This window comes from Ptychodera flava, chromosome 4 (genome assembly GCF_041260155.1).
Source record: "Ptychodera flava strain L36383 chromosome 4, AS_Pfla_20210202, whole genome shotgun sequence".
In the NCBI taxonomy this organism is placed as follows: Eukaryota; Metazoa; Hemichordata; class Enteropneusta; family Ptychoderidae; genus Ptychodera; species Ptychodera flava.
The window spans coordinates 49,121,081-49,135,307 of NC_091931.1; the positions used below are offsets into that span (position 1 = coordinate 49,121,081).

At 37.7% G+C, this 14,227-nt stretch overlaps 1 protein-coding gene across 1 annotated transcript in view; it reads left to right on the forward strand.

Annotated features, from left to right (window-relative positions):
* Nucleotides 1-14,227, forward strand: part of LOC139132055 (inverted formin-2-like) — a 32,467-nt gene that overhangs the window by 9,333 nt on the left and 8,907 nt on the right. The window contains exons 4-15 of the mRNA XM_070698443.1: nucleotides 4,668-4,861; nucleotides 5,402-5,531; nucleotides 6,495-6,966; nucleotides 7,136-7,290; nucleotides 7,913-8,086; nucleotides 8,435-8,520; nucleotides 8,719-8,819; nucleotides 9,133-9,203; nucleotides 9,622-9,794; nucleotides 10,351-10,471; nucleotides 12,846-13,010; nucleotides 13,524-13,637. Of these exons, the coding sequence (XP_070554544.1) occupies nucleotides 4,668-4,861; nucleotides 5,402-5,531; nucleotides 6,495-6,966; nucleotides 7,136-7,290; nucleotides 7,913-8,086; nucleotides 8,435-8,520; nucleotides 8,719-8,819; nucleotides 9,133-9,203; nucleotides 9,622-9,794; nucleotides 10,351-10,471; nucleotides 12,846-13,010; nucleotides 13,524-13,637 (1,956 nt within the window). The remainder of the gene's footprint in view (nucleotides 1-4,667; nucleotides 4,862-5,401; nucleotides 5,532-6,494; nucleotides 6,967-7,135; nucleotides 7,291-7,912; nucleotides 8,087-8,434; nucleotides 8,521-8,718; nucleotides 8,820-9,132; nucleotides 9,204-9,621; nucleotides 9,795-10,350; nucleotides 10,472-12,845; nucleotides 13,011-13,523; nucleotides 13,638-14,227) is intronic.

The following is a 14,227-nucleotide window of genomic DNA, read 5'->3' on the forward strand; positions in this document are numbered from 1 at the left end:
CGTGACCTTTTGCCCGACGTCAGAAGGGTAAATATTCTCCTGCCTCGATGACACGTAATCCTTAGTTTAGACTATCTTTATTACTTCTCTTTCTTACATAATTTTAATGTCAAATATTTTATTTTCTCTTCAAATGGCATGACAGTCAAACCGTTTTCGTCATTGAACAGCAAATGAATATATTTCTATGACAGTATCCCTGGGATACCATTCACCGAATTATCCTTGAACTTGAAAATAACCTTTTAAAACCCCACCAAGACTAACCTGTTCGCTTCGGAGACTGGTTCCAATTCTTTTATCAGTGCCTCAGAGTTATCCACACCAAAGGTGCGGACTAAATGATGCAATAGAGTAACCCTAGCTTGCTTGGCTTTGATATCCTTTAGTTCGTTTAGAAAAGATACCGCGAAACCACTTGCATTTCCAGCATAGCTACCCTGATGAAATGTTACACAAAATGTTATTCAAGACTATAAGAAAGCCTGTGCAAAACCATTGCTTCGTTGTTAGCACGTAATTATTGACAGTCCTCGACTCATTGGATGTTAAAATCTTCAACGTCATCAACATCAGCCTGATTTGTTCATTGTGTAACTTCCAATTAAGTGACTCAAGAAGTTAATTTTCATGAAGCACGTTGAAAGCAATGCTTGGAAACAAAGGTTATATTTGTATAAGTACAACAAGCATACTTAGAGTTAGGTGACTGTGAGTCTGAACAAAAATTCCATAATAAACAATGGCAATAAACACTATACCAGTACATAGGCCCTAGTGTACCACATGTACAGTGTGATAGTAATCAACTGGATGTGTTACGCAGATCTATAGTTTGTCTCTGACGGAGGTTTATGCACTAGGTAGTCATAGGCAAGAGTAAAACTAAAATAACAAGATCTCAATAATGAATAAAAAGCATATTTGCGACAAATGTAAAAGATGCAAATTATGTATTACGATGATGTTTACGAAGTTTTGAAGAAAACAAAATATATTTGAATCAACACTTTATGAAGGAACATAAGAACTTCACCGTTTACGCAATGGCTTCAATTTTGCAACGTGTCTAAGTGACATTTGTATATTAATTATGACATGTACATTTAAGATCGAGATCTGTATTGATGTTTACGATTGGACGTATATTTCCATCTTTAATTCATATCTATCATATGATCCAAACCAAGCCTTAAACATAACGTTTAAAATCCCATTGTAAAATAATACGGGAAAGGGAATACAAAGGACAAGAGAGAAAAATACAACAGACAGGGCAGGAGGACAGACAATTGGAGAAGCGTATCTTGGGCAATGGCAGCTGTCAAGCTTGTCTACCGAGAAATAAAGTCTATATAGTACCAACGAACTCTGAACATCTCGTGTAGTCGATCGAAGATTACCAGCACCTCTCAGCAAGCTAAGACGAGTCCATGAGTTAAAGCAGGCCAAGATGAGGTAATAAGATAATAGGAGAAAAACGAGTAGTAACAGTTGTTTTGACAACTGTACACTATGTATTTCAACATGTTGGGGTAAGCTTAGAACAAAAAGGTGTTCTTGCAAAACCTGAAAATTCCAAATATAAAACTGCAAAAGTTACTGAGTATAACAAAGTATGTAGTTGTCACTCAGGAAACAAATGCTAAACATCTTGGTAAAAGGTGAAACTACTAACCATTCCATAAAATTACAATTTTTACATTAAGAAGAGTGGGTAGCTGAACAAATCATAACAGCCTCGAGTACAAATCCTCCTTTTTAAGTGTCAAATAAATACTAGTCCTGATCACTGTTTCTGTTGAGTTAAATGCTCCATTAGCTGTAACTTAAAAGGCTATTTATTCCGAATTTTTTGTATCAACTATTTTTTAGCCGAATTCCAATAGCGCTGATCGCAATGTTAGATATGTTACTAAATATAGCTGCACGCGCGACTTCAGACACCGCTGCCTGAAATTCGGACAAATTTTTTCATGCGCGGTCGTTGTTGCAGCTCAGTTGTAGTCTGACCCATAAATTCATAGGAATTTGTGTCAGTTTTTGTATTCATTATAACACTAGCAGGTTTTGATATCATCGTTCTTGCCGAAAATGCGGACTAATAGTCATTTTTGCATATTAATGACAGAATACTGACGCTATTGCATACTAAAATGTTAAATATTCTGCTTGTCAAGACAGCAATGCCGAATGGCCATTGCTATTTTGAAAACTGAATTCTAATCCGGACTTATAAAATGTCCAAATCGTTTTTTAGCAGAAAAAAATGTTCAAAGTAAGGGCAACTTCCACCGCGTACGAACTATTTCGAGCATTCAACAACGAACATTTCATCGGCGGTACCTGCTTGCCACGGTGCAGATCCAACATCATGATCAATCGCGGATCGTGGAAAAGCTGATGGAAATTCAGTTCCGTTCCGTTCCTTATTCGAAGCTAAACCAGTCAAGAATTGTTTTCGATCCGTCTTGTATGGAGACCAAAAAGATTTTACGCACTTCCGCCGATTTGAAAATTTTGAGGGAGAAATCAACTTGTGAAACGGTCGATTGATCTTCACTTACGGTACACTGCAGTCCGCTACAACAGGAGGTGCACATATACACTTTACGTACAACGCTTGATGTACCCCTTTAAGATAGGTAATCTGATTAGTATGGAAACGATCGTACGACATTTGCATTTTTGCGACATTAAAGTAACTTACTGCGACATCGCGAACAAAGGAACGGCACATCCCGCCGTATTTTCGATCATACGGTCTGTGTTTGTTTTTCAGATTTACCCAAAAAAAAACCCGCACGCGGACGGCAAACAAAGAATTTATTTAACGGCGCCTTAACTCCAGTTGTTTGTTTAACTCCCTACATAGCACTCAGCAATAGTTGGGACAGCTAGCCGTAGTCAATGTGTATTTGTAAAAGTTGGGGGGGGGGCAAAAGTATACCTTTGCCCCCCCCCCCCAACTTCAGCATTAGGGGGGCGACCGCCCCCCCCCCTGCCCCCCGGTTCCTACGCCGATGCAGTTGCTCGTTAGAATTACGAGACATGCTATTTCCAAATGTATCTTTCTTGGTATCCAAAATATGAATTGTTGCCTTATCTGAAAGCAAAGGAAACACTCCTAATGTCGTTCCCTTTCTAAGTAAACGCACACATTCTTATCGCTAGAATTTACAAGCTAGATTTCAACTTCGCCCAGCCTTTGTCAAGGCTAAGACATGAACTATCACACGTCCTTGTACATTGAGTGTGCCTAAGAATTCCCCCGGGCACCAGTGCGTTAAATCTACTCGAAATCATGCACTGGGACAGTAGACTCAAGAAGAGCGAAGTTTTAATTTTCTACATAACATCATATCACATCAATAATTCACGGTTGTTTCAATGCTCTCTACCAGGTGAATGACCATTTGTAATCTCATGGTTCCAAGTACAAATATTATTACATTCCTTTAACTCAAATATTACAACCACCAACCAATTTCACAACGGAATAACTCCAGGAGCGTGTTTTGCAATTACGTAAATATATTTACATTAATCATATAAAACCATTCTCTTTTATCTTCACTCCGGATATTTGCTAAACACCGGCATTTGCGACATTTATCAGAGCAGAGTGGCCTTCAATATCATTCCGTCGAATATGCGAATTTTGCGTTTTCTTTCGTACACTCCCATTATTTCTTTTTGTACCCATATTACAATGTCTGCCAATATGGCCAGGTTTACCACTATATCATATATTGTCAAATTAATATTAGAATTTAAAAACATATTTTCATTAATTGTCTGCATAACCAACCAAACTCAGAATGGGGAAAAAACTTTCTAGTTTCTGATCAAATAAATTACTGATATTACGCAAGCTTCTTTATTATTGCTTATTTAGGAAAAATCATGCAATAAACTGAGAAGGTGAAAAGGGTGTTCCTGCCCTATTGTGTATTAAGAGGATTACTGTATTAAGTATATGTAACTTCAAATGTAATAATCTCCATACATGTAATAAAACGATAATTGCAGTAAAATGCTAATATTGTCCATGAATGTAACGAAAATCACTCATAAATGAAGTACAAATGACAGCAACCATAAATGTCATAATAACAAAATACTGATCTACCATAATTGTAATAAATTTTTAACGTTATCGCCATTAAAGAATCTACTCTTAAGATTTATTCATGTCTTCACTAATTATGTATGTTGTTCCTTTCTTTGTCAGTTAGTCAGTATAACACAAATATAATTTGCATAACTTTGCCAATGTAAAGCTAGCAAGTTCCTGATAACATTGATTGGCAAACAACATGCGCATGCTAAGGAGATGTAAAGTTCTCATTTGCATAGCTTTCTATCATTATTTTTGCAATAAAAATGTTTTGCTCTGGCCATTGAAAGTTGTTCTAGATAAGAATGTGAGGAAAATAAGGTTAGTAGTTTTTTCTTATTACGGTGATGTATAGATGAAATGGAGAAAGCTGCACAGATCAGTATTTTTGTTCGTGATTTGATATAATGGATCCGAATGATGAGCCACATAGCGATACGCCGTTGAATTGTGCCGTCTATTGGCCTTGAGGCATGATTCTAGTCACTCGCAACTTTCAGCTCACATTTTGATAACTTGCTTCTTTTTCAATGCGCTCCTCACAAAGAAAAGGAAAAATCAGAGATACCGTTTCAGCATTGTCATCAATGAACTCAAGTCATCCGAAAATCTGATGTACACGACAACACTGATAGGATTCATTAACAGTTTGTTGGATGCCAACGATGATGCCAAGGAAAGACGTCGGTTGCGGAATGAATTCATTGGACTAGGATTATTGGATATCATGGGATCGCTACGGTAAGTTGTTGTAAACTGAGTTTATTCAATATCGCTTTAGCCAAATGACTTTCGGAAATAAGTCACAATTGCCACCTATAAAGTTAGTTTCAAATGAATTACAACCCTTGTCATTCGACTGAAATAGCTAGATATGATGGATTAACTGCAAGAGCAGCGAAATCGAAGATCTTGGTACAATCCTGGGTCGGAAAAGTTTGCACATGGTAATACTTTGATTTCACTCTTAGAGTAATAGAAGGTTACAATCAGTAAGTACACTTTTAAACTATTTTGTACGGTTACACTGCATAAACATTGTGTAATCCTTTATGCGACCGAGGGATGTAAACCAAACGCTTGCACGTCGATTCCTCGGAAGTTGTCATCAGTGCAGTCGTGCTATTAAAGCTGTTTGAGATGAAAATGATTGTTTGTGAACGACAGAACTACTGAAAGAAATCCTATCGAAAAACGTAGGTTTTAGAAGTATAGTAGTAGTAGTTGTGAGAGTGTACTTCAAACTTGTCTATGAACTTGCATTTTGTTGACAAATTCTAGACACACCGAGAGCTATGAACTTAGTATACAACTGGATTTTTTCAATGAACGTAAAGCCATGGATGATGATAGTGATGACGGAGTTGACATAAACAGCCCTATTGACGTCTTCCATGCTGTTTTCAACAAGGTAAACGATCATTTTACCCATTTGTATTTTGTATAATATTACAGCTTTGTCAATAACAGTGAATTTTGTGACGTCATCATCCAGATTATTACTGATGATGTATTCAGTATCCGATAATCCAGTCTTGTGAACAAAGATGCTTTGTACGCCTACAAATTCACTGGCATTGCCAAAACTATAAAATAATAGCAATAATGTACCCCTCCCCAACTCCCAGCCCAGAACGGACTCGAGCAAACTTTCCATTCCGTAATGTACTCGGCTTCACCTCGTACATTTTGTCGAGCAAAGTTTGCTTTCGTCCATTGTGGGCCGAGAGAGAGTACATCATGCTTAAATATTCGCGCACTGTGCTTACTACTGTAAATCATACCAGTCATCGACTCAATTTAAGTATATGCCAGATAGAAGGTTTTCCTGTACTCCTGTATAGATGCCTATGGTAACTATCCTATGATCAGGTGGTGGACAAATACTGATGGGGAATTTTAAAAGTCTTTGAAATACCGTGATATTGTCCCAACCGATGACATCGATGTAAAGTTAAAGTCTGAAGCAGCAGTTTATTTTTCAAGAACGATAACTTCATTGAGTGACATTATATGAAAAGCAGCCAAAACAAAATGGAGGATTCCTTTGATTTGGGCAACATTTGCACATGTGAGTTGAAAATATAGAGACCTTCCGATCAAATTCCCTGCCCTCTCATGTTATGACAGCCCCGCCATGAACTGCTTAAGCGATTCCAACTATCATGTTCAGAGTTTGTGACTGTAATACATGGAAAAATTACAGTAATTTATTTTGGTAGATTGATATGTTAATATGAAAAAAGGAACCAAGCCCGATGATGTCAATTATTTTATTGCGCAGATACACGTTTTTATATTTACGTATTACAAAAAAGTATCTTCGAAATAATTATTTGACGACAAAATATTCCTTTTGTTTTTTCCATATTAGGTGAGTGACTCTCCACAAGGGATGTCGCTGTTGTCGATTCTACAGCATTTCCTGCAACTTGAACCTGAAAGCCCCGTGTCGGATACAATCTGGCAGACGACTGAAAAATTCCTTCGCCGTGCGACTGTCCTTGAAAACGCAGAGCAGATCGACGAACTTGTAAAAGTTGAAGAGGGAGAAAGCAAAGGAATCAACTTGAATAAAAACAAGTTGGCTTCTGTGACAGTTTCATCAGAATATTCACCATTACACCCAGAAAAACCAACTCAATCAAAGCCACCGCCGCCTCCGCCACCGCCGCCTCCGCCACCGCCGCCGCCATCATTATCTCAACCACCACCACCACCACCACCACCACCAGGCTATGGAACGGCGCCCTCTTCGGTATCAACTGGTGAGGGACGTCGTCCTCGGTTCAAACTGAAAACCCTTCATTGGGCCAAAAAACTGCCAAACAAAATTCAGTGCACAGGTGAGGTTAAACCGCAAATTCTAAAAGTATTATCTATAAGTGTGCTAGTGCGTTAATTTGAATTGTCCCATGTATACAAATAATGTCCCGTTTTAATGTTTTACGATATTCACCTTATAGTTGACGTGTTTTTAATGCCAGCCTCCGTTTTCGGTTTCTTTATAAACAGATGACAATATATGGCAAAAACTATCAAAGGCAAGTCCTTCCTGGAACATGCTTCCAGACTATGACGAACTTGAAGATCTATTCGGTCCTGCTGGGGACACAACGGATGCGGACGGTGGGAAGCCTAAACCAAACCCAGGAAAGGTTGAAAAGCCAGTAAGAAATTTACTATTTCAGCTTTCTATTAGAAAGGAACAATTATTCTAATAAAGAATCTCTGCGCATGCAATAAGCGATAAGAAAAATGAAAGAATTATTTGACCGTCCAACCTCGCGAAACACGGAAATGCTATCAACACGATTGGAACTAATCATAATGTGGGATAGTTGGATGGTGAAGTGATGTCGGTTTAATCTGCAAATGTAAGCTCATCTGCTTTTCTTTTCACGTTACATACTTGTTTTTATGAGTAATTTGTAATATTGCAACGTTCAGCTATAGAGCACCTAACACTTTTGAGAAATTTGAAAAATATGTAGATCCAATTATCTCAAATTAGTTCCAATCGTGTTCATCGTCCTTACAAAGTACACATTCTGGCAGTTTTTCTTCCTTTCAAGTTCACTGTCACATGTACCTGCAAGGTGTAGAGCGAAGTGTTAAGAACATATGCCTTTACTGCAAAACGTAGACGATATAATCTGCGCAGATACCGACTGTCTACTAAGTGAATTATACGCAAGGTTTTATTTACCACAGTAGGCACATTTCTTTGTCAGTGTTGATAATTTTCACTTCACAACAAAGTACTAACCACAAAGAGTGTTTCTTTGACAGATGAGCTTGCAATTGGGTGACAAATGGTTACTTAATGTGAACATTTGTTTAAAAGGGCTCTATATGTCAAGTCAAACGATCGTCAATAAAATACAGGAGGGTGAAATTGAGGACTTTGAGGTTGACAAGCTGATGGCCCTGCAGAAATTACTACCAAAGATTTTCAAATCGGAGGTATGGTATAGATATTTCTACTTTGATAATTTCAATACAAGTAAATAGATTTAAGTTCTTGGGTGGTGGTAAATGGAATCAAATGAGAAGGCCATTCTAACCATTCGTGTTCCTGACTAAATGAACACGATGTTAGCGAAGAGCTTTGGGCAGATACCAGAAGTTAAGGTCGTATTACAAGTGTTAGACATGTTCCGTCTTCAATACCTTTCAACCATGAGCCATATCGTTCCTTATTCTGATACTTCCCTGGGGAACACATGTTCAAATGACATCATGTAGAAACAGGGGAAAATGAAGAAATTAAACATTATAGGTTCTCTTTTCTTTCATATTTGGCCGTTCTAGAAGGAAAAACTTAATTCTTTCACCGGAGACAGACAGATGTTAGGAGATGCTGAAAGATTTTTGCTTGAAATCCTAGATCTGAAAAAGTAAGTCTGGCAATTTCTCATTTTTACATAGTAATATCAGTTTTTTCAACAATAATTGTCGTCTTGCTTTTCACCTAAGCATTACCATTAATTGAAGTAAAAGCGTCCGCCGATGACAGTAAACTGCATATGTGTCAAATCGATTTTGAATACTTACATATTAGACACGGTAACAACTTGACAATATTTCATTTTCAGTTATGAACTGAGGTTAGACTGCATGTTGATGAAGGCAGAGTTTGATGGCAAGTTGAGTTCACTTGAATCCAATCTGCAGTCTTTGATCAAAGGGGGTCACAGTGAGTATAACTGTCTATTTGTCCTTTAATTTGAACCTTTATGAAGGCATTTACTCTAGCGACCAAGCTTACTCATTGATATATATTCCTTTTGTTTGCGAGAAAGTGGTTTCAGTTGTATATATCATAGGTATATCATTTTTCCATCCTGATCAATGCTGGATACTATAGAGAGTAAATGAGCATAACTTAGGACACGATATCATTTGCAAACTGTCTAAATATATCCCCCCTGTCGTATTGTTTTCTACATTCATTTCATACACACTATAATCCAAGAAAAAAACGGGAATTGCAAATCTTGTTCCTGTAGGTGTATTAGAGAGCATCGGCCTCCAGAATATTTTTAACCTCATTCTTGCCATTGGTAATTTCATGAATACAGTAAGTAACATTTTCTTCCTGTATAAGAAACTATTGTATTTAGAGAATTAAGCCGTTTTTTAAAAAATGACATTATGAGATTTTTTACTCTTAAAATATGGTATCCAAACACACAAGCTGTGCCAGTCATAACATGTTCACTGTGGGAATATCCAAGGAAGGACACTCCACAAACCGAAAAAGGCACATTTCACATTAGCATGTACGGCAAGAAGTTCCAGTGAAATCTGTGATTAACTTCTTGAGTCACTTATTTGGAAGTTACACAATGAACAAATCAGGCTGATGTTGACGACGTTAAGGATTTTAACATCCAATGAGTCGAGGACTGTCAATAATTACGTGCTAACAACGAAGCAATGGTTTTGCACAGGCTTTCTTATAGTCTTGAATAACATTTTGTGTAACATTTCATCAGGGTAGCTATGCTGGAAATGCAAGTGGTTTCGCGGTATCTTTTCTAAACGAACTAAAGGATATCAAAGCCAAGCAAGCTAGAGTTACTCTATTGCATCATTTAGTCCGCACCTTTGGTGTGGATAACTCTGAGGCACTGATAAAAGAATTGAAACCAGTCTCCGAAGCAAACAGGTTAGTCTTGTGGGGTTTTAAAAGGTTATTTTCAAGTTCAAGGATAATTCGGTGAATGGTATCCCAGGGATACTGTCATAGAAACATATTCATTTGCTGTTCAATGACGAAAACGGTTTGACTGTTATGCCATTTGAAGAGAAAATAAAATATTTGACATTAAAATTATGTAAGAAAGAGAAGTAATAAAGATAGTCTAAACTAAGGATTACGTGTCATCGAGGCAGGAGAATAGTTACCCTTCTGACGTCGGGCAAAAGGTCACGTGCCCTTGGCCACTTAAACCCTTGTCGGAGCTATAACAAATATGATCATGATATCAGAGTTATCATACATCAGTTTCGGTCGAATGATGGCTATGTGGCACACTACGTCATCGACAAGTAACCAATGACTCCTATGGGCCGCGTGATGTTTGATAAATGAGGCATGTACTAATCAAAATCATTGTTGTGTATGTAAGACTGTAAAATCCAATGTAAATACTCTCTAATCAAAAAATTCTTCGGGTTGATGGTATGCAATTTCACAAGGTACACTTTTGCTTCTCTTGAAGATATTGTCTGACGGAGCTGAGAAGTGCAGCAGATGTCCTGTCTGAAAGACTTGACAATATTCAGGAGAGGGTATTAAAGTCGGATGAAGATATCAAAGAGCAAATGAGCGATTTTCTCAAAGTAAGCTCCTCAAGTTGTTTACTAGTACAAGGGGTTCTTGTCACAAACAAAATGAATCACCTATTACAAGCAGTAGTAAATCCGTGGCATTATTAGGCCAACCATATTTCGATGTGGAAATCAGAGAAAGACATGATAAATTATGTCTAAATTGCATTTTTTCAAAGATTTCAGACCCAAGGAAATGACGTTTACAAGCTAATTTTACATTAACCGCTGCAATTTTGTGAACAAATTCGAAAATTTAAAGTGCGCGAGGTGCGCAATACATTTGGCGGCCAGGCATCGTCCTAGTTTTGAAAAAAGAGAAAAACATTTGTGTGGAATCGGCTTTAAATTGATATTTACGAGTGTTGACTAGCAATATTGCGCATGAAGTAGTTGCTCTTGTTCTGTCTTATGCGTGAAACAAAATCGAATATTGCAATTTGATACACTGTCCCTTATTTCGGATATGCGATTTTCGATATAGGTTTGGACCCGACAATGTTACATTTTTAGTGATAATCCCGTCTCACTGACACTGAGACTGATACATTTTAGACAAAACATCCATCTGCGCCTATACTGTCGACGGTTTCCTAAATAGCTGGTGTCTACATGTAAAAAGCGTGCTCCTTCCTGCCCTTGTGATACTTTCTGATAAAACTGCAAAGTTAGTGTCTATGCTGAGCCGCTGTTAACTCAGCCTGAGGCTGATCTGAAAGTCTGGCACAAGGACAGCTAGAACGGCTGTGAGTCGATGATAGTTACATAAAGCCACTTCTTCAAGTTGATCCCGGGAAAAGTGAAAAAAGAAAGTAAGAAAAGATATCGAGCTGTAGAGAACTGCAAATTAATTTATAATTAGTTTATAAACCCCCATCAATTATTTTATTCTGAATAAGGAACGCATCTAGCCGAAAAGTAGGTACCCGAAACTTTTATTTGTACACTCTGGCAAAAGCAACTCAATAACAGCTCTATTGGGATGGGGGGGAGCATGGTGACCATATGCCGTCTGTTTCGGAAACAAAGCAGAGTAACTCGTTTGTTATTAAATATGCCTGACTGAAACTTTCATTTAATGTGAATCTTATTATGTTTGGCATAGCCGTCCGACTTGCGACGCCAGGTCAAGGTCAACATTAAAGCCGCAATTTTCAATCCCAGGTTCTCGCATTAGTGGAGTTCTCCTCCCAGTCAAACACTTGGCCAGTATGATGTTTTTATTTCTATACCATTAATTACACAACCTGATCTCAACCTTTTGGCTTCTTTTGCTAATCCTGCAAACAGAGTTTATACAAGGTTAGCGTTTGATTGACAGTCCGTTCAAACCGCCAATGGTCATTGATTCCCCAACACCAACGCTCGAATTTCCTAAAAATCATCATCCAGTCACGTTTGAATTTGATTATAACCACAGAGTTCGATCGGCAGCAGCTTCGCGCTGACTGCTTGGCAGTTTTCTGCCCTGCTGTGGCCGGGAAAAAAAACTAAAAAGTAGCAGTTTCTGGAGCGTGTACCCGCGTGTTTCCAATCCACTTACACAGTGAACGCAACCACGGCATCGCGCTCTTTTAAAAGGAGACTCCGCCTTTACAAATGAAACATTGACAAACGAATTAACTTCCTGTTCTACACCAAATTTCGATATTCGATTTATTCCTAGCATATTGCAAAGCGATGGTCTTTACATCTTCTCACTTGTTTCGTGCGAACATTGCATATGTGCTGGATTTCGAGCTAATACGCGTTTCGTTCTCTAATATCATCATCAAATATAAGCTGGCCGCGTAATGCACGGCGTTACATGTAAAATCCGATGTTGGAAATGCCAACTCTAAAAACGACAATCACAGCAAGAAATACATTGACGATATTTTAGAATTCCATCTTCGATTTCGACATTCAAATTCGGTTGGCTTAATAATGCCACGGATTGTAGTAGATGGCAGCTTTAAAACTTCATCGTCAAGATTTTATATTCAAACTATAATCATTTCGTGTAAATGCACGCATTGAAGGGTGTACGTATAAGAATTATTGACCACTGATGTAATGTCTTTAAAGTTTAAAGACTGACATTGCGTGCTTTTCATTTTATTTATAGCGTGCCACATGACTGAGCTTTTCTAAAGGCGGAAACTTGAATATGAAGGGAAAACTCTTAAATTGTAAACCTATTCTGTCATAGGTAAACGTTTTTAATGTAACAAAAAGCTGTTTCATTTCATGGGTAAAATTAAAAGCATATCTGAGAACTTTGCAAGATATTTGACCTCCACATATAACAATGCAGCTCCAGGCCTTTAGACCTAAAGCACGATTGTTTCGAAGTGACACACTATAGTTTAAAAAAATAATGAATGTATCCGTTCTCTTTGCCTAGAACGCTTCGCAAAAACGTGACAAGTCAAAGGAAATCTTGCAAGAGGTCGACCAGCTAACAATCAGACTGACTGAATACCTCTGTGAAGATGTGGAAACTTTCGCATTGAAGACGTTGTTTTCAACACTTGATAACCTTAGAAGAAGTGTCATACAGTGTCAAGAGGTAAGAATAGCAGTAAGGAATACATAATGGTGAAGATATAATATTGATATCGTCAATCATCTTCTAATACTGGTGGGACATTCTGAAAGTTCGAAAACCTTATATTCGTATCACATCAAGTCATCCACTATTATTCAAGTATCGTTTGGGGAGTTTATTTGTTATTGCAGCTTCTGAGTCGAACAGTGAAATATGATGGTAAATCAACCATTTTCCGTATCATTTTGTCATATCATTTGAGTATTTCTCTGAATAAGGCCGTGTTGATATTTCGAGTGTTTTGATCGCTTTAGAAACAATGGAAACACTATTTGATTCAGTCAGAATAATCCACGCATTATTGGAGCCTTTAAGGCTCATATCTTCAAGCTTTAACGCCTTAAAGTAGAAAGCTAAAAAAAACAACCTTGAAAAGCTGTAAAATAGTAACCTGCCTAAATGGTCAGGTTTAATGATCATAAATGGTATGCATTTAAAGTGACTTCCACAATGAGAATATTTTTACCTCAAAAGGACAATGAGAAATGGGCAAAGCAAAACTTGGCAGAAAATATATCTGGGGACGAGGTTGATGCACCAATCAAAGAAACGGGTATCATCGACATGTTGTTGGATTACATAACTACGGTAATGTAAATGTTTTTTCAAACTATTGATGAACTGCTTGAACCAAAGTGAATTTAGTAAAAAAAAAATCCGTGACAAATTACGTCCACTCCTTCTGATGTCGTGATTCTTGATATATCATATTCTAAAACACTTGTTTTGACATTTTCGATTCGAAATTTCGATAATCTAAGTCATGACAATGGCCCCAGTCCTCAAACGTTCACAGTGAATAAAACAGAAGGCAGATGCACGACATCCTTCTTTTTATATATATCAATAGAACGGCACCAGACTTTAAATCAAAATAAGTCAAAACGTTTTTTTAGCGTGACCAATCACATCCAGGTGATGTGTCATCTTTCAGCTGTTCTGGGCTATCATCGTGCCAACTATATCATTAGGCACATTGCTTTTATTCCTTCTGGCCTATACAAATTTAATATTCGATAAGGTACACTTCTTGCATGTGAGTTTGACCCCAGGTTTGACCCAGAGTTTGACCCACAGCGCCCTCTATCGTTAGTTTGATGGAAACGGGGCAGAATATATCGGGCAATCATCATTGCTAAAAAGGTTTTGCTAGAGAGTGAGATTGTTTAATGTTTTTT